Source organism: Diadema antillarum, unplaced genomic scaffold (assembly GCF_040938485.1).
Source record: "Diadema antillarum isolate AM-2024a unplaced genomic scaffold, OU_Dant_1.0 seq00002098_RagTag, whole genome shotgun sequence".
Classification (NCBI taxonomy): Eukaryota; Metazoa; Echinodermata; class Echinoidea; order Diadematoida; family Diadematidae; genus Diadema; species Diadema antillarum.
Genome location: NW_027272742.1, coordinates 216,476 through 239,850, shown reverse-complemented (window position 1 = coordinate 239,850; position 23,375 = coordinate 216,476). Strand labels below are relative to the sequence as shown.

General features: G+C 37.7%; 1 protein-coding gene across 1 annotated transcript in view; it reads left to right on the top strand.

Annotated features, from left to right (window-relative positions):
• The window catches only part of LOC139713930 (EF-hand calcium-binding domain-containing protein 5-like), a 34,916-nt gene extending 11,982 nt beyond the window's left edge, over nucleotides 1-22,934 (top strand). Inside the window, exons 11-23 of the mRNA XM_071625649.1 lie at nucleotides 1,903-2,048; nucleotides 3,064-3,192; nucleotides 3,794-3,966; nucleotides 4,571-4,664; nucleotides 5,555-5,596; nucleotides 10,706-10,747; nucleotides 14,291-14,425; nucleotides 14,800-14,949; nucleotides 18,112-18,215; nucleotides 18,425-18,675; nucleotides 19,466-19,695; nucleotides 20,560-20,656; nucleotides 22,753-22,934. Coding sequence (XP_071481750.1) covers nucleotides 1,903-2,048; nucleotides 3,064-3,192; nucleotides 3,794-3,966; nucleotides 4,571-4,664; nucleotides 5,555-5,596; nucleotides 10,706-10,747; nucleotides 14,291-14,425; nucleotides 14,800-14,949; nucleotides 18,112-18,215; nucleotides 18,425-18,675; nucleotides 19,466-19,695; nucleotides 20,560-20,656; nucleotides 22,753-22,934 — 1,775 coding nt within the window. The remainder of the gene's footprint in view (nucleotides 1-1,902; nucleotides 2,049-3,063; nucleotides 3,193-3,793; nucleotides 3,967-4,570; nucleotides 4,665-5,554; nucleotides 5,597-10,705; nucleotides 10,748-14,290; nucleotides 14,426-14,799; nucleotides 14,950-18,111; nucleotides 18,216-18,424; nucleotides 18,676-19,465; nucleotides 19,696-20,559; nucleotides 20,657-22,752) is intronic.
• Nucleotides 22,935-23,375: the final 441 nt, after the last annotated feature.

Genomic DNA, 23,375 nt, shown 5'->3' with positions numbered 1-23,375 from the left:
CAACATTTACAGGACATTAAAACAGTTACCTCTTGTAAGGAGGAATTTTCATTGAAGGTGTATGGAATTGCTATCATGCCAATGTTATTAATGAGCACCTTGGCAGCTAGGCCATAGGATCTGGTAAGATGTAGTTTCAGTGATACATTTGTTGGTGATGGTGAAACTTTTGTATAAACTGAAGACGTAATATTTCATTATTAGAATGTGAAATGTCCTAGACCTTTGTAACTGTTGCAAACTCTTTAACACAGTGCCCCATTGTGCAATGTACAGTGTATATTGTAATGACATGGTTTGCCTGCTTTGTTCTTTTTTTTGTTTTAATCCCAATTGTTCTACTTTTGTGAACTGATCCAAGGATCCAAGGAACTTAGTATGCCTAGTTTTGAAACTCTTTTGCAGCCTTTTTTTCTCCCAAAGTTTGCTGCACATTTGAAGCTGCAATTTCTTGTGCTCTTCTACGAGTTTTCCTTTTCTTCTCTGGTGGAGGGAAAACTTCTTCATTCACACTCTGTGTATCACAGGAGTGTTACAGTGCATTTTGTTTGTAAGGCATTGGCCTGCCCAGCACACACCTTATCAATGGGAGTGACACTTAGTATGATGTGGATTGCTAGTGCATTTGATAATGTACTTTGTGTCACACAGTAAAGGTCCGTTGTGAAGTTCTGTGAACAGGAAAACCACAAGAAATAAGTAGCACCAAACTGCTACAAGGCAGACTGTATGTGTGGTGTAAGGCCCCATTTCATCAAAAGTTACTACGATAGCAACGTTTGCTGCCATGGCAAACGTCAGACTAATGTCAAGAATCCTACTTCCTGATTGGCTGTTGCTACAGGAGGCTGCTATTTCAGCAAGATTGGCTAACCTAGCATCTTTTCTGAAATGAGACCCTGATGTTTTGCATTGTTATAGCACAAAAAGGGGATATAGAGGGTCCTCACATTTCTAGAACAGCATGCACAATATGCAGCCTTGCTTTGTCAATGGACAGTATAAATGAACATTGAGGTTGGTATATAATTGCTCCCACTCCCAGGAATAATGACACATAAATTTTCTTAGTAATTTTCCACCCCTTCCTGAAAAAAAAAAAGAAACAGAAGGAGAAAATTTAGAGGATGACAGAGAAAAATTATCTTTAATCGTTGCATAAATGTGAACAAAGCCATTTTTGTTTGTTGTCGTTTGCATTGCACTGTGTCTAGTAATGATGAGATCAGAAGCGGTACATTCAAATAGAAGGAATGTAGCTCTAGTCACCTGCTGTGGGGATATCATTTGGCTGTGCACCCCTGGTTGTGGGAAAGTGATAGATTGTGTGAAATGGATCATAGACAGAGCAACAAAGAGCATTAAAAGAAGGCTGAGAGAGAGAGAGAGAGAGAGTGCATAAGGTGCATATTACCAAAAACTCCCTGTAAAACAGTACCGGTAAAACAGACAGGCAGACACACATCGAAAGTGAACACACTATGTGTATTTAGTGTCACAATTCAGCCTTAGCAGAGTTATAGTGATTGTAGAGAAATCCTGAAACATTATAAGTATATACGCATCTATTCTATAAAAAAAAAGATGCGTGAAACAGTCAGTGGCTGTGTTACTTACAAGAATGATATGTTATTTCTATTTCGAAAAAAGGATATTAAGAAGAGAAATAAAGGGAAACGAAAAAATCTGAAACTTCATGTATTTTGCTCTGAGCATGGACTTTAAGTATGCCACCTGCTCATTATAATGATTTCTGATTGCAAACACAGCTTGCTACTTAGTTGTGTGGAGTAGACATAATAGCTATATAAGAAAGAAAAAAGGTACAGCTGTAATGGGAAAAACGACAAATGGCACACACGGCCAGTGAGTAATGACTTCATTCTGTCCTCTGCCAAACAGCCAAGCAGAAGCTTGAGAAGGAGGAGCTGGACAACCGGCTGACGAAGCAGGAGTTCCGGGCCTACATTGAGGCCGTCTGCTCCCTCTTGCCTGGTGGGGAGGACAACTTTGACCCCCTCATTGAGTTCCTCATGACAAGTGTGGAGGTGAGTCTAAAGCTTCCCTTGGTTACCTGAATGCACACTTAACCCGTTGAGAACAAACTGATTTTGTTATAACACGCATTTCCCATAGACACCTGCAGTATACTCGAGACTAGTCTTCAGTGGGTTAATGATGAGTAGATATATCATTATTGCTTTTGGTAATTTGGTGTGTATCTGTGAGCTTCTTTATTTGGGGGGGGGGGGGGGAGGGGGGTGAGAGGAAAGAGATACAAGTTGTAGCATTTAAACACAGTGTAGTCTCACAGTCGTGCAACATGTACATGTAAGACATCTGTTGTCTTAATTCTCTATATCGTCGCTAGGGTGACAAGACCTTGTATCTGAAATTTTGGCGAAAATGACTTTTTTGCATTAATGGTCAAATAATGGGTTAAGTGATTTCCTGTCCAAATCCCAACTGTCTTACTCCAAAAGTGAAGCCACCACAGCATGTCAAAGGAAAGGCTTTCTCATTCGTTATAGTTCTTTGGCCGCCATGTTTTTTGGCTCTCCTGAACATTTGACATTTTGTAGATACGAGGTCTTGTCGCCCCAGCGACGAAATCTTTCTCGCTCTCTCTCTGTCTTCAAGTGGAACTCTCGATTTTCTTGGAGCAGTATTACTTTTTATATTTTTTTGTTGTTGAAAATCTCATGATGTTGAATGTTCATGAAAGATGCAAACCCTTCTTGAATGTGACATATCTCACATATACGGTTAGGATCCTTTTTACATAATTTCTGGGATAATGTTTATTGTTGTAAGATTGTTCTACAAATAACTTTTTTTTTTTAATTTTAAGAGAAATATGATTTTCATTTGCCTCCATGTTGAAATATATGGTTTTGACATATTTCATTATCATATAAATGTACTTTGATATGAAAAGAAATATATACTGACGTGCAAGAAACAGTGTGCCTCTATGACAGTACCGTATCATTCTATGGTGAGTATTACCATGGCAACCATTCCTGGAGACTGATTGTTTTTTGATGACTTGCTGTCTTTCAGAGATCCTATGAGGAGAGAATTCGTGGCCAGGCAAGGAAGAAGTGGTTAGCCTCCATCATCCAGTCTGCTGAGACCAGTGCTGGTAGCATGCAGCCTGTCTATAAGTGTGTCTTCAACTCTCTCTACAAGGTAGGCATGAAGAGAAGTCTTTTATACTGTCTTTATTTTTTTTTTGTCAGTAACAAATCTAAGAAACAGACTGAAAAAGACTAAGGTTTGTATACAAATTTTTTCCTGTTGACAAATTCCCCCACCCCCCAGTATTGAAAGAGTGTGATCTTAATTATATTACTGATGACAATACTGCTGAATACTCAGTATCGAATCAGGATTTCCCGATAATATCATGAATGGTTGAATTCATGATCAGGGAGCACAGCCGTGATTGGATAAATCGGGAAGTGCGTGCATCCATTCAAACTGTAGGCGTACCAAGACTTGCAAACCTGACTTATCGTATTATCACACACTCTGTTCCTGTACACTGTAACATACTGCATACCAGTATATGTACGTATGCACATTGTGTTTATTTCAAGATCAGGGTTAATATTTTTTTTTTTTTTGCGTGCTATGAAATTCGGGAATGGCACCCAACTTGCAAAATTCCTGAAGATAGAACCCTTGCAAAATATATGGCATATACAGCACTTATTCCATCTCCCAACAAAGAAATGCAGTATCAATCTACATGCGGCATTAATACAACCAATGCACTAATTATACACAGGATGCAGACCAGCATGGGCGTGGGAAGCGCATCAGTGCCAACATCGCCCTCTTGGAGCGCAACGACATCAACCTGACCCGCGGCCCCACCTGCCTGCGGTACGTGGCTGCCACGCCCGACGACGCTGGCTTCATGCTGAACAAAGTGCTCTTCCGGGACATGAAAGGAATCAGGTAATGATGATTTACATTGATGGCAGACCCAGGTTTACTATTGATGTTTGCTTCAATGTTGGTGCAGTGCATGCTTGACCCTTTGCTCCTAAGAAAATAAACAGAAATGTCTTCTCATGGAATAAATTTTCATTGTACACATCAAAATCAGAGTTGGATTATTTGGTTCATTACATAATTTTCTTCTTAGCTACTGTAAAAGTGATTAGTTTTTCGTGTTAGGATGGGCAAGAGGAGTTTCGCATGTTTTTAATTCCACGGAATCAAGACATCAAGTACAGGAACATATGGCAAGCAAAATATTTGTGTGCTTTTATTTTCACGCTAGGTTCTGGTTGCGTGAAATGCACGAAAATTTCAACACCATGAAAATTTCCACCTTTACAGTATTCAGCTCAAATGTTCAGCATTGAGTGGTGAATGTGTGGATAATATAAAGCCCCATTGTATGCTGTCACATCAAGATGATCCATTCTATATTGCTCTCCATAATACTTCTTTCCTCCCCCACCCTGACAATTTCATTGCTGACTTATATCGAACCCTGCCAATCCCCCTGACAATGGTTGACTGCTAATAAACCTTCCCCTTCTTTTCTTCACAGCTTTGCGTCCATAGACAGTGGGAAGCCAATTCATGTGCCCCGTGTACAGAACCATGGTAACATCATGTTCTGGAACCCAGAGAGAGCAGATGAAGTGAGTATGGTAGAAACCAGAGAGAATTATGCACAAAACTACTATTCTCCTGTATGTGGTTTACATTTGCATGAAATATGAAAAATCACAATCAGTGTAACACCATTGTAGACCAAAGTGAAGAAGAGTGCATTATACAAAATTCTTGTTTTTACATTTTAGAAAATCATTTTTTAAAAACATCTCTTTTCATATTCCATTGGATATAATCACTACACTGTACAATATACATCTTTGTATGTGTAGTTACCATTCATTTGATGTTTTCCCTGTGATAAAGATAGTATTGTGTATTTACATAATTGTACTAGTAGGTAACACACTGTGCATAAAAGCATGCATCAGTACATAAATAATCAGAGATGCCAGCATTTGTACTTTGAAACCTACCATGCTTTGATTATTATCACACAATATTCACATAATTCATGATGCTACCAAAAACATCAACATTTTACCTTTTAGCAGAGAAACAATTTTTTTTTTCCCAATACAATTGTCATTCGAAGTAAAGTCATGCTGTCTTTAATATTCTAGTGGTAAGTGTCATTTGTTACAGTCTCAGTGAAATGCACACACTCACATGAGTTTGCTTGCCACCATTACTTCATAAAAAAGAACAACTATACACAGTCAAGTAAATTCCTTGGCTCATGCCCACTACTTTCATTTTTGTTCTTACGCAGCGTTTGTATTAATGCAGTCTGGCTGTGAGGCCATTGCTAAACATTGAGGTTCATTAACTTGGAAAGATTGCTAGTGGTAATTTACCAAGATTCAAAATGTGATTGTTGCTTTTGATTCCTTTCATTTTTTATTATTGAGTATATTTTGACCGTTTGTAAGTGTAAGCAAAACTTGATCTGTGATTCACCCAAACGTTTATCCAGAAATGGGAAAAGGAAGACTTTCAACCGTCATGCTTGGAGGAGGTAAACTTTGACAATGGCATGTCAGGAAAATTTGCTCGGATGCACAATTATATAATTACCTCCTTGTCCTTTTCTTAATACTCAAGCATCCTCTCTCTCTCTCTTCAACTACTAGGCATGCATCTAAAGACTATATTCACATGGGAAAAAGATCTCATCAGTATTCATAAACATGTATTCGATGTGAAGTTGGTGGTACGAATGAAAATATTTTTCTGTTCCCTAAAAAGCCAACTGACATAATTTTCCTGTAGTCTCTTTTCTGAGAAGATATAATGGTAGCAAGTTATAGTCCAGAGGTGTTTGCTATTGGAGTTTTGCATAATAAAGAATACATGTCATTCCTCTGAGTGGCTTTATATCCTTGAAAGGATTTAGTGTCAAAGGGAGCTTTGGGAGATCTCAGTTTATTTCACATTACAAAATTTTGTTGTCAAACTGCATACTATTGATTTACAAATTGTCCTTCATCAACATGAATAAATGCCAATTATTCTTTGCCATTTATCGCGACTACTACTTAGACACTGAATGATCAGTGTTTATTGATGAAGGGCATTTTGTCAGTCAGTTGCAATAAAAACAACTTGAGGCAAGAATTACTAAATTGAATTCAAATGAATACATGTAGCATGCTGTTCATTAATCAGTTTAAGTGGTGTATGCATGTACACATATGTGCTGAAATGCGTCAATATTTGGAATTGCATTATGCTGACCGATGTGCTATGAAACTTGCAGCGCTGTTTTTTATTATGATGTGTCATTACTGGCTTGTAGTCTGTATGAAGACTCTTTTAAGTGGCTAAATACCTCATGACGCAATAGATGGTTTTAAACATAGAAATACGAATGAGATCTTTTTTTCCATGTGAATACCTTGCAAGTATAATTTCATCAACTGACTTCTTCTCTGCATGCCAACATTTTTGTGCCATTGTTGCCATAATTGTCATTCTTTCTGTTAAATGTTGGGTAGTTTAGTCCTCCAAGCCATTTCATTGTTTTGTTGTCACTCCTCAACATCTGGATCGTCTGATGCATGTACCTCTTTCATTTATTCATTATTATTATTATTTTTTTCAGATAATGTACATTCTCTTTTCCTTCAGCATGACATGTAGCCAATCTGCACAACTCATATTTTCTTCCTCTTATATTTATTCTTTGTTCCTCTTTTAAAGTTTTAAAATTGTTTACATAGTATGCCATGCTTGACATGTATCATGGTCATTCAGATTTAAAAGAAAAAAAATTACTTATCATCATACATAATTTTCATTCAAATTTTCTAAAAACTGGCGATGGAGGAAAAGGTAGTATATATCTTGGATTGGTGCAGGGTTAATAACAGTCATATATCCTTCATTATATACAGTATGGTGTATCTCTGCTCTCCCCATCATCAGACTGTTATGCCTTTGGTTTTGTTGTAGTTGTTTTGGGGATTTTTTTGTTCTTTTTGTTATTGTGGTTGGTTTTTTATGCCCTGAGAGCGATTATTTACAGCTGCAGATATGTACAATATGTACAGTCTGTACCTATGCCTGCACCGTATGTTGTTTGTGGGATGTCAAAAACATTGAGATGGTGGTGATTGGATTGTACAATATACAGTATGTCCTTCTGCACCATTTGTTGGTATTGGTATGGTAATCAGTGCTGCACTGAAATCATTTATTCTAAAATTGCATAGACATTCTGAATGCTGTTATAGGGTAACTTGTAATGTCATCTTCATCATTGCCATTCTTATTCGTGATACGGCTTCGAAATTTCACAAATCTCTGAGCATCTATTTTTAAAGAATATTTTTGCAAATGCTGGATTTTCTCATGTGTAGTACCCAATTTTGCCCACATTTGTTAAGGTGTTGCAATGAGAATGCAACATGAACTTGTATGTCGTTGTATGACACTACAAAATCTGTAGTTGTCTTAACAGTCAAATAAAAAGCACCAGCTCAGTATTTTACCTCCTATGATGAATTTTAGAAGTTGTATGAGCCATTCAAACAAGACTGAAGCATTCAGGCTTATGATTGGAAGATGATGAAGATGTTACATACCAAGGAAATGTCTCATCAAGTGATGTCATTGATGCCCCGCAAACCAGGAGCCAGAAGCAGTGGCTTGCTTCAAAGTGTGTTTACATGACTTGAAAGTGGATTTGAAGAGCCCATATCCAGTACAATGTCACATACTATCAAAATTGTGTGAAAGAACTGTTTAGTGTGTTTTGTGAACTGGGTTTTATCAGATTCTCATGGGCGCAGATGTACATGGAAAAGGGAGCAGGGCTGTCCAACCTAGTGCTGATCTTCAGAACATTGCAGTTTGTGAGACCATTGCTCAGCAGTTTGGTATTTAATTTGTGAAGAACATAATTTTCATTTAATGCCCCTTGAAAATACTTTCGATTATGTGAACTCAGAAAGACATTATTAAGGGGTTCAAAGTACAGTTGATTCATTGTACACTAAAGTGACAGTTTCTTGACACCCAATCTAATATGCTGAATAAAACCCCTATACTATAATAGTTCTTGCTTGAAGATGTGCTGAAAATGCACTCAAACTACTTCAGAAATATTAAAGGTAAGGGAAGTTTAGTGTGAATGTGTTGCATTTTTCATGCATGATTGTCTCAACTGTCATTTATTTTGATCTCAAGTACAATTTTCAGACAAACTCTGATGGGACTTAGAGAGATACTCTAGCAAAAGAGGCTTTAATGATACCTTTGGTAGGGCTGGAGGTTGGATTACCCTGGAATCTACTCCATAAATCGTTGGTGGTGGTATAAGGGGGATGTCGTACGAATGTGACCAGGGAAAGAGGTTTGCTAGAATTCGCAAGATATGCAAGTTTCCACAGTAGCAGCTGGGTTATTAAACAGCCGATCACCTTTGAGCACACATTGTATATCAGTTGTTCAGGGTGGTCTACAACTTGGAATTTGAGCATGTTGCCAGCTGTGAATGGGAATATTGTGGAAATTTCATGTGTGCGTAGTGCACATCATGAGTGCTCGCAACATTTCACAATTTATTTCCCAATTTATTGCTTATGTTTTGCACACAAATTTTCTAAGGAGTTTAATGTTTCTCAAGATTTGCATATTATGTTTTTCACATGTTTGATTTCGTTTTATTTTGAGCATGTTGCCAATTTTCAAGGATGTTGCATGGCATGTTGTTGGCTTTTGAGGATGTTGCACAAGAATTTTAGCATGTGGCAACAACATGCTCAAACCCCTTGTGGACCACCCTTGTTACCATGGCAATTACAGTTATGTGTGGTTATTGCAGATATGTTTTATTTTAAAAAAAAATGTTTCTATGGGGACCATGGGTGATGGGTATATGGTAGTAGGCTGTGGTATGTGTGTAGGTGTTTACTGGATGGGATCTGAAATGTGATGGGAACTTTCCTATGGAATGACTCGAGAAACTTTGTGTTCCTGAAGTGTGCATACTGTATGTACTGTATAGCAACTTGTGGATGAAAATTACTTCCAAGATGCTAATGGTGACAAGATTTTGTGTAAAAGCCGTACTCTCAGCACACTTGTCTTGAGAGACAACTTGATAGCTTGTCATGGCTTTGTTGATTTGAATAGCCTGAAAATGAGAAAACTAACAGTATCATGATGATTCAATCAGAATGTTTATTGTATGCATTGATGTCATTATGAACTTTAAATACATTTTATAGAGGAAAAGATTGTCTTACAACTTGTCATCAGAGTTGTATTCCCAATGTGCAAATCAGGAACACAAACATTCAAGTGCACTCTGGTTTTATTATGGGCTTTGCACCAACATATTAGGAAACAGTGGTGAAATGTACGTATTGTTTATCATTGAGAACTCCAAGCAGTAACATTGATCCTTTTGTGAAGAGGTATGTCTGTCAGATATCAATAATTGAGATACGTGTCTGAATGAATGTTGGTTGAAAAGATAAGCTGGAATGGAAATACTTTTATTTTTCCATTGTGCAACATTGTTGAACATATAATTCTATCTTTACCATTTTTTCAGGACTTAAGTTACTATTTTTTTATTATTATTATTATTATTGTTATTATTATGATTACCACCCTTATCATCATCATTTTTTTTTTTTTTTTAACAGGTAGGCTTCTTTTTTTTTTATCATGGAACACCTGTCATTAATTGTTTTGCAATGGACCATGTATTGGCATTATTGCACTATCATCAATCATCAGTTTATGGTTTTGACCTCATTCTATTTTGCCATGTCTCCCCACATTTAAATGCTGTATCCATACCCACCACTGTCTGAGACATGGTCGATATCTCCATCATGTGGACCATTGGTGTAGACAGTATAACTATCCTATCTGTCAAATTTGATTTGAATCTTCCGTGGTCTCATTTCTGGGAGCAAATCCAGCATCTTGTGTCTCATTGCAATATATAGCAACAAGATTTATCGCCACTAGAAAGGCACCACTTTGCAATACTGACAGCTGCACAAGTTCAACTGTGGTAGTTTTCAGTATTGTAAACTGCAATACATTTTTTTTTTCTTTTTTTTTTTTTGGTCATTCAAATGCCAGTGCTCTCTGAACCCTAGCCTACTTGCATTTTATCACCCCACCCCATGAGTTGCATTCCTCTCGCATGCTAAGACATTTTTCTCATGTCACGATTTCTCGCAAAATCCTCTCTCTAAAAAACCAGTCCTTAAAGCAGAGGCGTAGGGTAAGCCGATCCACCTGCACGCGTAGTGTCTGATGCAGTCTGTGTCCGATAGCTCTCTCTTCTCTCTCTCTCTCTTGGTGGGGTTCATTTTATGCACTGTGCCTGTCAGGTGAAAGCTTACCATCATCTTGTCTTCTGATGTACACAGTGCATCAAGACTGCCTCTTTATTTATTTTTTATTTTTTGGAAATATTTATTCTGTTATTTGGTGTATGTTCATTCTTCTGCTCGATAAGTGATGCGAGTAACTGTATGCCTGCATCACAATCGTGATAGAATGCCTTTTGCCTTTGCTTTTTTATGTTTTTTTTTCCTTGGTCATTTTTCATTTTTTGTTATCACTGTTGCAATTTTGCACTCTATTGCACGCTGCTCAGAAATACAAGAAGATATCCATAGATGATTATGATCCGGCCAGAGTAAGTGAATCGTTGGTGTGACTGTTTTGAATTCCGGTAGCAGAGACTGAGGTTTGCTGTGGTGTGTGGGTGTGTTACTACTGATTTGACACAAGAACCCACGCCTGTCTGCAGTTACTCACCGCATTGTTACCGAGGGCCTGTATACAAATCAAAACCAAGCAATACAGTAAAACCAAAGCAAACAAAGCAAGACAAAGTCCTACTGAATTAACCAAGACTAAAAACAAAGCAAATGCAAGTTTCTTACTTGGATATTATGTTTGGCTTAGAGCTGATACCAGTGAGTCAATAACTTGTTTAATTTGTGTTTTGTTTGGTTTTGTTTTGTATACATCATGGCCCTTTGCAATGGTATCTTTACAGGTATCTGAAAAGCATTAGATAGAGCCACAGTGACCTTAAAGTTTGAACACTCTAGATTTACTTCTTTGGTTGTTTTAAATAAATCCATGGCTTTCAGCCAACGTTTGTCCTGTTGTGTAGTGTTTCACATTGATGATAGCCCAGCTTAAGGTGGTAGACTGTGATATCTGTTTATATGTTACAGGGAACGCAAACCCAAAGAGTAATGTGGATTGAGTGAAAGCAACAACGTTAATAGCAGAACACGTCAGTGAAAGTTTGAGGAAAATCGGACAATCGATGCAAAAGTTATGAATTCTTAAAGTTTTGGTGTTGGAACCGCTGAATGAGGAGACTACTAGAGGTTACGACGTATGAGTTGACAACAATACAAATAAAATATAAAGGAAATTCAACAAAAATTCACTTTTCTAGCATTATGAAAGAGCACTTGACTAACCGCTTTCAGAAAGCAGGGGGAATAATTGCTACCCTTAACATATGTCAGTAACAAAGTGGTGGAATTTGTAATTTTCATGAAAAATGAATTTTTGTGGAATTTTCTTTATATTTTCTGTATATTGTCCACTCATACAGGTACATCATAACCTCTAGTAGTCTCCTCATCCAGCGGTTCCAACACCAAAACTTTAAAAATTCATAACTTTTGCATCGATTGTCCGATTTTCTTCAAACTAGTTTTACTGATGTGTTCTACTAATGTTGCTGCTTTCACTCAATCCACATTACTCTTTGGGTTTGCCTTCCCTTTAATGTAGATGACAATATATTTGTCAATATTTTTTTTCCTCACTGTTTGTCAGTTTACACATATGTTTATATGCCATTTACATTTCTAAAATTTCATTTCATTGTAAAGTTGCATTACTGCTTTGTCACAGTATTGCGTTGATCCATGGTAGTCAATACAACACTACAGGCAACTGTCTTTTCATTGTCAATCCATATTGGTCTAAATGTCTGGGTTGTTTTTTTTCCAGTTAAATCATGTCTAGGTCTATTTTTGTGAATAAGAACATTGGTAGACAAGTGCAAAGTTCCATCCATTCAATTACTTGTTTTTAACAAACATGAGGGACGGACACTAAGCTATAACCCAAGCTGAATTTTCTTGCTTCCTCTCCAAGAAAATTAGAGTCAAACAAGATGAATTTTGATATTCGGTCTCAATCGGTAGATGCTGTAGAAATACATATGATCGTTAATTTACTCATAAAGAAGAGCTGATCAGAAGGCTTATCTCATATGACGTTTGTTGGGGTTTATCAGAGACACAATTCTGTTAGCAAGGAGGTGCTTGTTGCCTGTGATGTAGTAATTTGATCCAAATGGCTGCCATCAAATTGAGTATGCAAAGTACAGTTGCTGCTGATTAAGAAAAAAGAACAAACAAACAAACATGAGTTAATTTAAAGAGTTTGAGCAAACAATTGACAAAATATAAAGACTTTAAATGACAGTTTGAACATCACTGAAATGGCATCCTTTAGGAACCTTGAAATACCTCTGTTGTGTGGATTTCATGTATCTTTGCAAGATTTTTTTTTTAAAAATCTTTATTTATCTTTTTTTGGGTTCTGTCAAAGAAAACTGAAACATTTCTTGAATTGCATTTAAGTGCTGACGTACAGGATTTGCTATGCCTAGTAGCATTATAGCTCTCATGATTTTGGCTGAGTTAGGATTAGATTTATCTGTCTCTCTCTGCACACGCAGCAAATGAGAAACATTGTGAAGACAAAGTTAGAAACATTAGAATCATTTGACTTTAAACTCAGATATCATATCAGACACCTGGAATACATTTAGATAATCAGTACATCTTTTCAATTTCCGTCCCATGTTGGTCAAACTGTCTGTAGCTTGTGCTACTGTATTTGTTGAGTGTGAGGTTTATTCTTCTGTAATGGAGAGTTGTGGTAATTCAGTATGCGATGGATATCAATCATGTAACTCATTCCATTGGGCAACCAAGTGTGGTAATAACCGGTCACCAGTATATTCATGTCATCACTCACTATTTGTACTTTTTTATGGCACCCAATTCAGCACTTTAAAATATATAATTATACTCCTGTGAATTAATACACTCATTGTATTGATGTTAGTCTTTACTATGCACAATTATATTATTTTCTACTTCCCTCCTACGTGTTCTTTTGTCTGTAAGCAAGCACATCACTGTCCACACATCTGTTCTCATTTCTCTTCTTAGAAGATGATTTCTCTTTTACAATGTACACAGAGAAGTCATATTTCACCAGTAGTTAGACTACTACAAAGAAAGACATACTCGGTGGTTCATGGTGCAACTGTGTCGTACAATATTTAAAGTAGTACACGTTTGTATCTTAGCATTGTTTAGCTGCACTTTTAGATAGCAAATCACAGAAGGAAAGCTTACTCATTCTTGCTTTTGTATTAATATTTGCACCAAATAAGTAATTTTCTTATTCTATCAAGTTTTGGTTCACTGACTTATCAGCTTCTTATATCTGTGCACAAATTGTTTATCTAAAAATGTGTGAAATGTCTGTAATGATGGAGATCTAACCTTTGTAGTATCAAGCATAATTACATCTATTTCAGCTGCGATGCCTAATGAAGAACTGGCTTTGAAACAATACAGAATACCCAACTCTAATACATCAACAAAGAAATGTGATGTTTATGCTGTTAGAGCAGAAGTGTAGACCTCTCAAGGGGGTAAAAATAAAAAATCTAAAGAACGATTGACATAATATGCAACTTGACTCATAAAAACCTTTCAAACTTTTGAATTACAAACAAAGAAAGTCTATTCAAACTACATAGCAGCATGACCCAATTATCATTTATGTGGTCACTGTATCAAAAATGTATTCCTGTGTATGTCTTGATATGAAAGAGATCCCTATAGGTCAGCAAGTTCAATGGAAATAAACTGAAAACCGTGCTCCAAAGAGAATGATCCAGCTATCTGAGATGTAGTAATAGTTTGCATTATGTATGCGATAATGATAACAGTAATGAAAATAAAGGAAGTAACAACATCAATAATCACTACTACTTGAAATTTACTATAATTGTTATCAATGTCATTAAGTAGTTATCATCTATAATAAACGTTACTTGTGATCCCCATGGGTGAAATTATGTCCATATCTTTACAAGTGTGTTCTCTTTATCCATTTGCAGGACCGCCAGGGTTCGTTCCTCGTCATCCCACTTAAGGACTTCCGGAAGAGGGTGTTTGGCTTGATGGGCATCGACACTCTCAACGACCCCCATGACAAGAGCATCTTCATCACGCACGAAATCAGCTTTTTCCAGGTGAGACCTCAACACTCCCATTGCATCAGGCAATATATGAATGATTACATTGTAACTGAAATGTGTCATCCTGTCATATAACAAAACTCCAGTTTAAAAAAAAAAGTGCTGTAGTATCAAAAAAAGGATATGTAAATTAGGCAGGTAAATATTAGTTCAAAAGAATAATAAATATACATCACAGGTTAGTTTATGCTTTCAGAATGGGAAACTCTGCAATTAAGCTATGTACAGGTAATTGTGATACCAATAAATCAAATATTTTGCTCAGTGCTTTTTTTCAACACTGAATCAACTTCTAATTTTGTAAAATTCATTGCATAGTAAACAGGGGTGTGAGAATTTCTGTGATCTGTTTTTATGACTTGAAACAGGGTGTGGCCAAAGCATTTGCCACAGCTTACCAGTATGTGGACGTCAGACGCAAGACGCTGCGCATCGCAGAGAGCGCCGTGTCCTGGATTCATCGTAGAAGCCCGCATGTGCTGGAAATTAACGTTTTCATGGTTGAACCTGACGATAAGGTACCTTTCATATCCTACCATGTCAATTTTTCTGCAATGATTTTTCTATAACTTGAATGTATTTCACACTATCATGGCTTTTCTTAATTCATCAAACTTTTTCGTTTCAGTCTTTTCTCTTTATTTTGAAATTCTGGTAACTGGATAAGTGCACAATTCCATCTAACATGTCATTTTCATTTCATTATATATTGAGTGCTAACAAATCAGTTAGCTTTCCTATGAATTTTCAACTTGTCTGTTTAATATTTTCCCACCATACTTCCAGCTTCCTCTAAGCCCCTTTCAAACAACAACGTAAGCTGTTTTCTTCATTTCTTGCACGCACTGGAAGCACTTCCCTGTTCTCAATTTTTTCTGCACCTTCAAAGCAATAATGATTCTGTCATGTTTTGCAATTGTGGCATACTAGCACTTGTTTTGTGACACACTAGTGGTCGTACTGCATGGATTTACATTACATTTTGTTTAATTGCCAGTCACACAAAAAGTAAAAATATTTGATATTTCTGTCATTGTCCCAGTATGATGATGCAGTATACTGACATCTGCTTCATTGTCCCCTTTCTTCTTTGGGTTGCTTTCACTTGTCTGCTTTATTTGTGTGCAAAAACCAGAAGTATACAAAGGAGAAATGAAAAAAGGTAAAAACAGCAAAGAGAAATGCAGGGTGTACAAGTAAGGGGGAAAACAAATGATACAAGAGGAGGTTCAGGAGAGAACTGCTGGTATTTGGGAAGAAAAGAAAGTTTAAAACTGTGGGGACAATGCTGTTCAGTGACACCTTTGAAAGTCTTTCCGACGTGATAGTTATATCATTAATTGCACTTTAGATGGGATGTTCTCTTGAGAACTTATTCTCATCTAGGCTTTTTGCACTCAAGTCACCTGCCACAATGTTCAGGATTAAGCTGTGGAATAATCACAGAATTGAAGGAGAGGATATGAATAAGATTATACGCATGATGATCTGTGATGCATGTTATAGGTTTTTAAACTGTTTAAAAGCATACTTGCATGGGGTATGAGTAAAACTATGAAAAAGAAACATGCAAAAAAAATCCAACATAAAGCAAAACAGTTAAGATTTTCTTCTGTGACTATTCAGACTAATATCTTTATGTCAGCACTTAACCGTTGCTTTCTGTCTTTTTCTAGTAATCTCATTTTGCACAATATGTTTCTCTTCTCTCCTGTTTTCACTCATTTGTTATTTGTGTTTGTGACATGCACTCCTTGTCTATCTGTTAATGCATCTGTGTATTTTTGTTGTGTTGGTACTAAATGTCCCCTCACTGCATGTGCTATGTAAATCACTGGGGTGGTGCGATTTTTAGGAATATGAATTGCGAAGGCCACGTCTGCTCAATCAGACAAAGAAAAACATCTTTTTCTTCATGGAAGAGTCATCCAAGAAGGTCAGTGTGAGCGGTCATTGCAAGACATCTGCAAACTTTGCCTCATTCATGTGATGTCATGCCTCAAAGATGGAACAGGAATTCATGTACTTGTCTACAAATAATACACATGATCAGGGAGTTCATGATTGAGACTTACCCACACATGGTTCCTTTGGAATAGTCTAACATGCCTGGGGCAACAGCCAAATGCGTTTTGGACTGTTTTAAAGGTACAAAATGTTTGGTAATCATAATGCTCAAACAAAATGATGTGTATTGTTTGTTTTCTATAATATGATGAAGCAGATCCTTGTCATCAAATAACTTCCAGTGTAGATCTTTTAAATTCTGAGGCAGCCATTTTTGCAAGTAAATGTGAAATCTCACCCGGTCACCATTGCAATGTGAAAATGCTAAAGAAGCAAAGTCCTGTGTTCGGCAAAACAAATGCCTGGTCATGTTTATGCTCTCAACAAATCATTGGATTATGATGTGCTACTAACATTTTATAAAAACACTGTAAACTATCAAGTCCTGGGATAATATTTCTGCACGAAACGTCTTCCAGTCCACATCAAAGTGGGAACTCTGCATTTTACTGAGTAACGTGCTGTATTGGGTGAAAATTAGATTGAACTGGTTGAATTCTTTAGACATGCACAGAATCAGAGAAAATTCCAAAGCTTTGCCAGACAGAAATGTTATCTGCAATCTTCTAAAATGTTTGTTGCCAATTCAAGGATCACATGTACACATCTAGTGATCACAAGGCTTTTGATGATTCCTGAACTGAAATACACAATGGTCTGTGACCAAAACGGATCACAAATGAAAGAGAAGTTGTTGTTCTGCCTTGTAAAATACCAGTAATGCTTTATAAAAAATAAGAAAAAAAAACAAAAAACGAAGTAAACAGATATACCATCAAACCACAGAAAGTATAGAATCCTGGACTTGATGGGTAACAAGTTACCCATAATAATTATTTGAATCCCACTAACGTTTAAAAGCCTTTAGAGTTTGTTCACCTGAGACACTATTGCACATCACAACTGCACATCAGTGGCATGCGCAAAGTTGTACAAGAGAATTGCTCATGGCATTATGTATACTTCGTGGGGTCTTTCCTGTCTGTTTCTATTAAAGGTAGTGTTTGTGAATCATGATAATATGGAATGCACAACAGTTGATTAAAGCATGTTGGCAAGGTCATAGCATTTTAGAAGAGTCTCAGTGCTCCTCTTTGCAAGGACATATTTCATTTTAGTTATGTATGTGCATTGATATGACCAAAATCCCCTGTCTGCATGGCAGATTATCACAACTAACATTAAACAATAAGTATTTCGGTGTGCCAGGTATTTACATTCTCTATGATAGTCACGTCTACCAACAACATTCATTTCTATGAGCATGTGGTTCTGTCTATGCCATGCAGTAAACTGAACAAGTTATCTCTGCTAAATGATAGAAGATATGAAAGTTAATCGTAGCTACGTGTATGCAGTAAGTTTCTAGTAAATGAATGATGATGGTTCAGTGCTAACTAAAAATGAAACAAATATAAACCTGGTTGGATGTTCTGAAGGCTTATTTTCACAGCAATTGTTAAATTGTTGCATCATACTCTAACATTGCTCTTTTTCTTGTAGAAGTGATTTTGTTGTTGTTGCTATGAAATTGATCTCTTATCTCCTTCCTAATTGTCTAGTCTTGTAACCTGTCCCTCTCTAATGTTTGAATGATCTCCTTTGCTCGGTAGATTGATGACTTTGTTCTGAGAAAGATGATCACCACTGACCGAAAAGGAACCATCACCGTCCACGACCGACCTCCCAGACTGGAGCGCAAGGAGAACCTCTTCAGGTAAGGGCATTGATCTGTCAGAGCCATATGTGACCTGGCACAAGAAGACAGTTACAGATGTTTATTGCAAAGAAAAAATTGTGCACTTGAGCAGCAGAACACCCAAGATCATTAAGATTATGATGCAGTTGCTGGTACTTGGGAGCCGATGCACTAACTAAAATTTTAGTATTTTATTAAATTTTTGTGTTCCGCCTCTAACCCATCAGGGACTACCTCTTCAAGTGCGTGGACAACTCGGAGACGGTGACGGCCGACGCCTACGGTCAGCGGCATTTGGCCTTTCCCCTGAGGGACACAGAGGGCCGCTGTGTGGCCCTGGTGGACCTCAGCATCGGGGACCTCAAGCAGCTGCCTGGCCATGAGAACAAGGAGGTGCAGCGCATGCTGAAGCTCCTACAGGCAGCCCACAAGGAGGTGTCCAACGAGTCAGCTGGTGCAGACAAGAACATCGTCTTGGGTAAGTGCATATTTCAATAATTTCCGAGTGACTGACTGCTACGTGATGTGGTTGCAATGCCTAGCATGTTGGTTGTGTGTTTAAGCCCCCAAAATGCAGAACACTACTGCCTCCACAGAAATGTCATTGTGTATGAATTCAGTCATTTCCATTTATTATCAATTCATGAGATGGGTATCAATGATCCTGTTGGATGGCAATGGGCGCCATAGGATCAAACTGTGTTTACTTTGTGGCTGATATATCAGTCTAAGTGCAGTGTACTGTCCTGTTAGATACAAAGACACATTTCAGTTTACGAAAGATGGGTAGTGTAATAGAGTTCATAGCAAAGCTTGGCATCCTGCAGACCAAAGCATATTAGGGGCAATGAAGACTGATATACACATCATAGAAGAAGGTACCACAAATCACTCATATTTTTGAAAAAAAAAAAACTGTATAAAAAGATTTTGTGCAGAGTTCAAATAGGAAAGTTTTATGCACAGTTACAAAAAATAAACCGATGCCTCCAAATCACATTGTAGACATAGTGCAACCAAGAAAAAGATGTAAATTACAAATTTTTAAAGCAGTTGCTTGGTATTTACCTAACTTTATAGGTTTATTGACCCGTTGAGAACGGGCTGATTTTGCTATAACACGCATTTCCCATAGACACCTGCTCGAGATATATGCGGGACTAGTCTTCAACAGGTTAAAACCGTATGCAAGGATTCTGTGTACTACCTGTCATGTATTGCTTCATTATCACCTGTTGTTTTACCTTTGTTTTTGGTAATCCGTGCAGAGGCTGAGAAGGGGTCGGAGGAGTCGCGCATCGACATCATGTTTGACCGCATCATGCTGACCGACCTTCGGGACACGGTCAGTAAGCTCAACGCCCAGGCCTTTGCCGAGCTCAAGAGCTACAAGGACCCGCCCAAGGTCATCCACAACATCCTGGTCTCCGTCCTCGCCCTCTTCTACCGGGAGAAATACGAGGAGGGTGAGCTGGACTCTTGGAACATGTGCAAACAGGTATGGTGGGGTGATGGTGGTGAGATTGGGGGGGGGGGGGTAGGTTGGCAGATGCCGAGAAAGGCAAAGCCACGTTTGCTACAAACATGCAAGGTTTATATGAGGCAACCATGAAATTAGTAGCAAGATTAAATCCACATTATTCTCAAGACTCACAATTTGTGTATATATTTAGATATGTATGTGAGTGAAATTAGTGTATTTACATGTTTGTGCAAATGATGAAATCAGTGTGTCTATTTGTAATCTTACTTGAAAGGCTTTCACACTTACTTTTATATTCAACTGATTGATCCATTTATGAAGTGTTATTCATAGAAGATAACAGATCACTATCATTTTCTTTTCTTTTTTTTTTGGGTGTTGTTCTGTTTTGGGATCTATGCTGCAAGAGATACTTTAGTGGGAAAATGCTCGCAAGATACAATCAGTGACAACTGTATTGATTTTCTTTTACACATGTATCTGTGTTGTAAGTTTGGATGAAGGTTTCCCAGACCTCAATGCCATCCTGCCATACTGTACTAACAAATCTCAGTCATGAAGTAAAGGAAGTGGGACATTCAATTTCTACCTTCTTCCAGCACTCTAAAAGAAAGTGGAACATTCATTTTCTATTATCTGAAAAGCACTCTAAAAGGCAAAACAAAGCACCAGCAAATAAAACAACCAAAACTACACTTGTAGTTGTATGTTATCAGACCACAGATAGATTGTGTCAGATAAGTCATTCCTGTGTCAGTGTCTTTGTACCTTGTCATTGATGAAAAAAAAAAAAAAATCGGTCTGCACTTATCATGTATATCAGATATTGGACTCAGATTGTCATAATGGTCTGTTTTGTTTTTGTTTTTTTCTCCCTAGTTTGTTGGTCCTGATTTGATCAAGAAGATTGAAGAATTTGACCCCACTGCTGAGAATATTGCCGGGATAGTGGATATGATCTCATCAAGACTTAAAGGTAAAGGGACTCATCGGTTTCTACTCTAGTCACACACCCTAAATCAATTCAAATGCCTTCCTTGCTCTGCATGCGCCTCCTTTTATGCATGCTTACTGTCAGCATAGACCACTTTATGTACCTCACTTGATGAATCCTCAATTCTGATTAGTTGAAATTTGGGGCACGAATTAAACAATAAGATTATCTGCAGCCTCATAGTATCCAAACTGCCTGATAGTACTGAAATGTATTTTTTTTTTGGCCAGTGTGTGGTATATACAGTATGTATGTCCATGTACTGTTAATCACTTTGCTTCCCTTGATGCAAGAGGTGACCCTTCTCCAATGCAATCACATTGCAAATATCTTTAGCAGTGCCTGATGTGTGAACTGACTGGAATGATTACAATTGACCAATCAAAATCTTATTTAAATCAATTCTGTCAAATCAAAACAGTGGACAGTTTTTATTGGGGTCATTGTTGATATTATGCTCATTAGGATGTCAACTGCATGCTATGATCATCACATCATGCTCTCGGGTCATAGCATGGAGTTGATAACCCTCGGGCGGGCAGTGGTATCAAATTGTTTAATTTGCCAAAATTAAACCCTCACAAAAAGAGCAACTATTACAGTAGTTTGAGGGCATATATTGGCCTTAACCTATGCCATCTTGGGTTCCGTAAACATAGTTGCACCTCTAAACTTCATTTACTGTAGCATGGCTGTCCTCAGTTTGCTACAAGCTATCAAAGCCTGCGTCATTTTCCAGTACATGGGATGAAAGTGGCCTTTCTTCTTCCTCTTTTAGCAGTTATGGAACCATGAGTGTCCGAAAATATGACACTTATATACATAACTAAACAGAGAACACTTTATAGTGAAACCTCACTGGACTCAAGAGCACTTGTAACATGATACACAACCCATCAAAATCTTATGTACATGTAGAATGAAACTCCTTTATATCACATGAATCAAATGCTTCTTTTGCTGTACTGTATTATGCACTCCATATGATACATGCTTAATGTGAGCATAGCCTACTCTGTCATGAGTACCCTATAGTTCCTCTCCGTGTTATCTATTGAATACGTTCAAAAGCTTTCCACTTGAATTCATTACTATTACAAAGAGCACCTAGTGAAACCTCACAAGACTCAAGAGCACTTTCGACATGAGATACTGTACAACACAGTGAAGACGTACATAAAATGAAACTGCTTTATATCACATTTATATTGGACATCATTACTTACAAGGCTTAATACTTGCAATCCCATAGTTGCAATGACAATCCAGGGCCCAACTCTCAGAGCACACTTTGCGTGCGTCTGAGTGCTCTAAATATTAAAGCGAATCAAAACGAACTGAACTAAAGCATACTGTACTGAAATGTGCCAGATTTGGAGGGTTCGACTGCTCTCTTAAGAAAGCATACCACATGGGTTATTTTTAGAGGGGGTCTTGCATTTTGTAGCAAAAGGGTCATTCGCCTGGTGCACTTGAACTACTTTGAGATGTCCCGAACAAAGAGAATGAACTCTAGCACTATGATGTACATTGTACAATATGTGCATGATACACGCATTCTCACATGTGAGCTTTTGTTACACTTTTGGTACCCTTTTGGAGCACATCGGGAAGTGGTCCACTTTTGGCTTGGTGTAGTACAGTACGGTACACTTTAGGAGCATTTGAGCACTCCTCTGGTGGGGGTACGGTACAGTACAGTTCGCTTTAGGAGAGCGCTCAAACGCACCCTTTGTGTATTATAGAAACTAACATGTCCAAAAAAGAAACACCATGGAGTCATTCCAAGTCTGATTTCACTAGTCATATGATATCTAAGTGCCTTTCAAATGTATGACATTTTGATGATTTTGTGACAAGAAATGATGATCAGTGAATGGTAAACATTAATTGATAATCTACTTTCCACAGAGAACTTTTCGGATAGACTCTTAGGATAAACTTTTGGGATATGCTATTAGGATAAATTCAGCTTTCTCTGTCCTGCAGCAGCCACGTTGTGCAAAAATATGATAATGATGAGAAAAAACAAATATACAGTAGCATTTACCATGTATGCATATCTTATCTTGGTGTAGATGTGCCCCATGGTGCTGTGGCAAAGCATGGGTCTCTACCGGCCCAGAACCTCTACAACTGGGCCTTTGTCTGCCTCTCTCTGCTGGAGCACACCAGCAAGATGAACAAGAACAACCCTCCGGGTGTCCTGGCGCCACCGGATACCGCCAACTCTGGAGAGGGGAAAGCTTTGGAGCAGTAGACTGGCTGCCCTGCCCACTCTGCAGAACTTTGTGCCCTCACAAACACAAACTGTCAGCATGCATTGGAGAGCTGGAGTGATTGTTCGACTATGATCAGAATTTCTTCTCTATTTTTAAAACTGCAGGGTTATTTTTCTCGAGCACAGTTCACAATTCAGACAACAATGGACATTCACTGAAAGATGGACGTGATTTCATTAATGTTGTTTCCCATGACAACGTATTCACAACAGAAAGAAATATTAGGGATATTATGTTTGCTTTTAATTGCAATTTATTTGTGAACTAGATGTTTGACAGTAAGGCCTTGGGAATTCTTTATGTTGAGTTGTTTGATCAGCATAGGAAACACTTTGTGAGATATGGCGTTGTGAAATAGCAGTTGCTCCACAAATACTGATGATATTAGTCTGTTTTGGGGCATCTTCAAGTGACAAAAA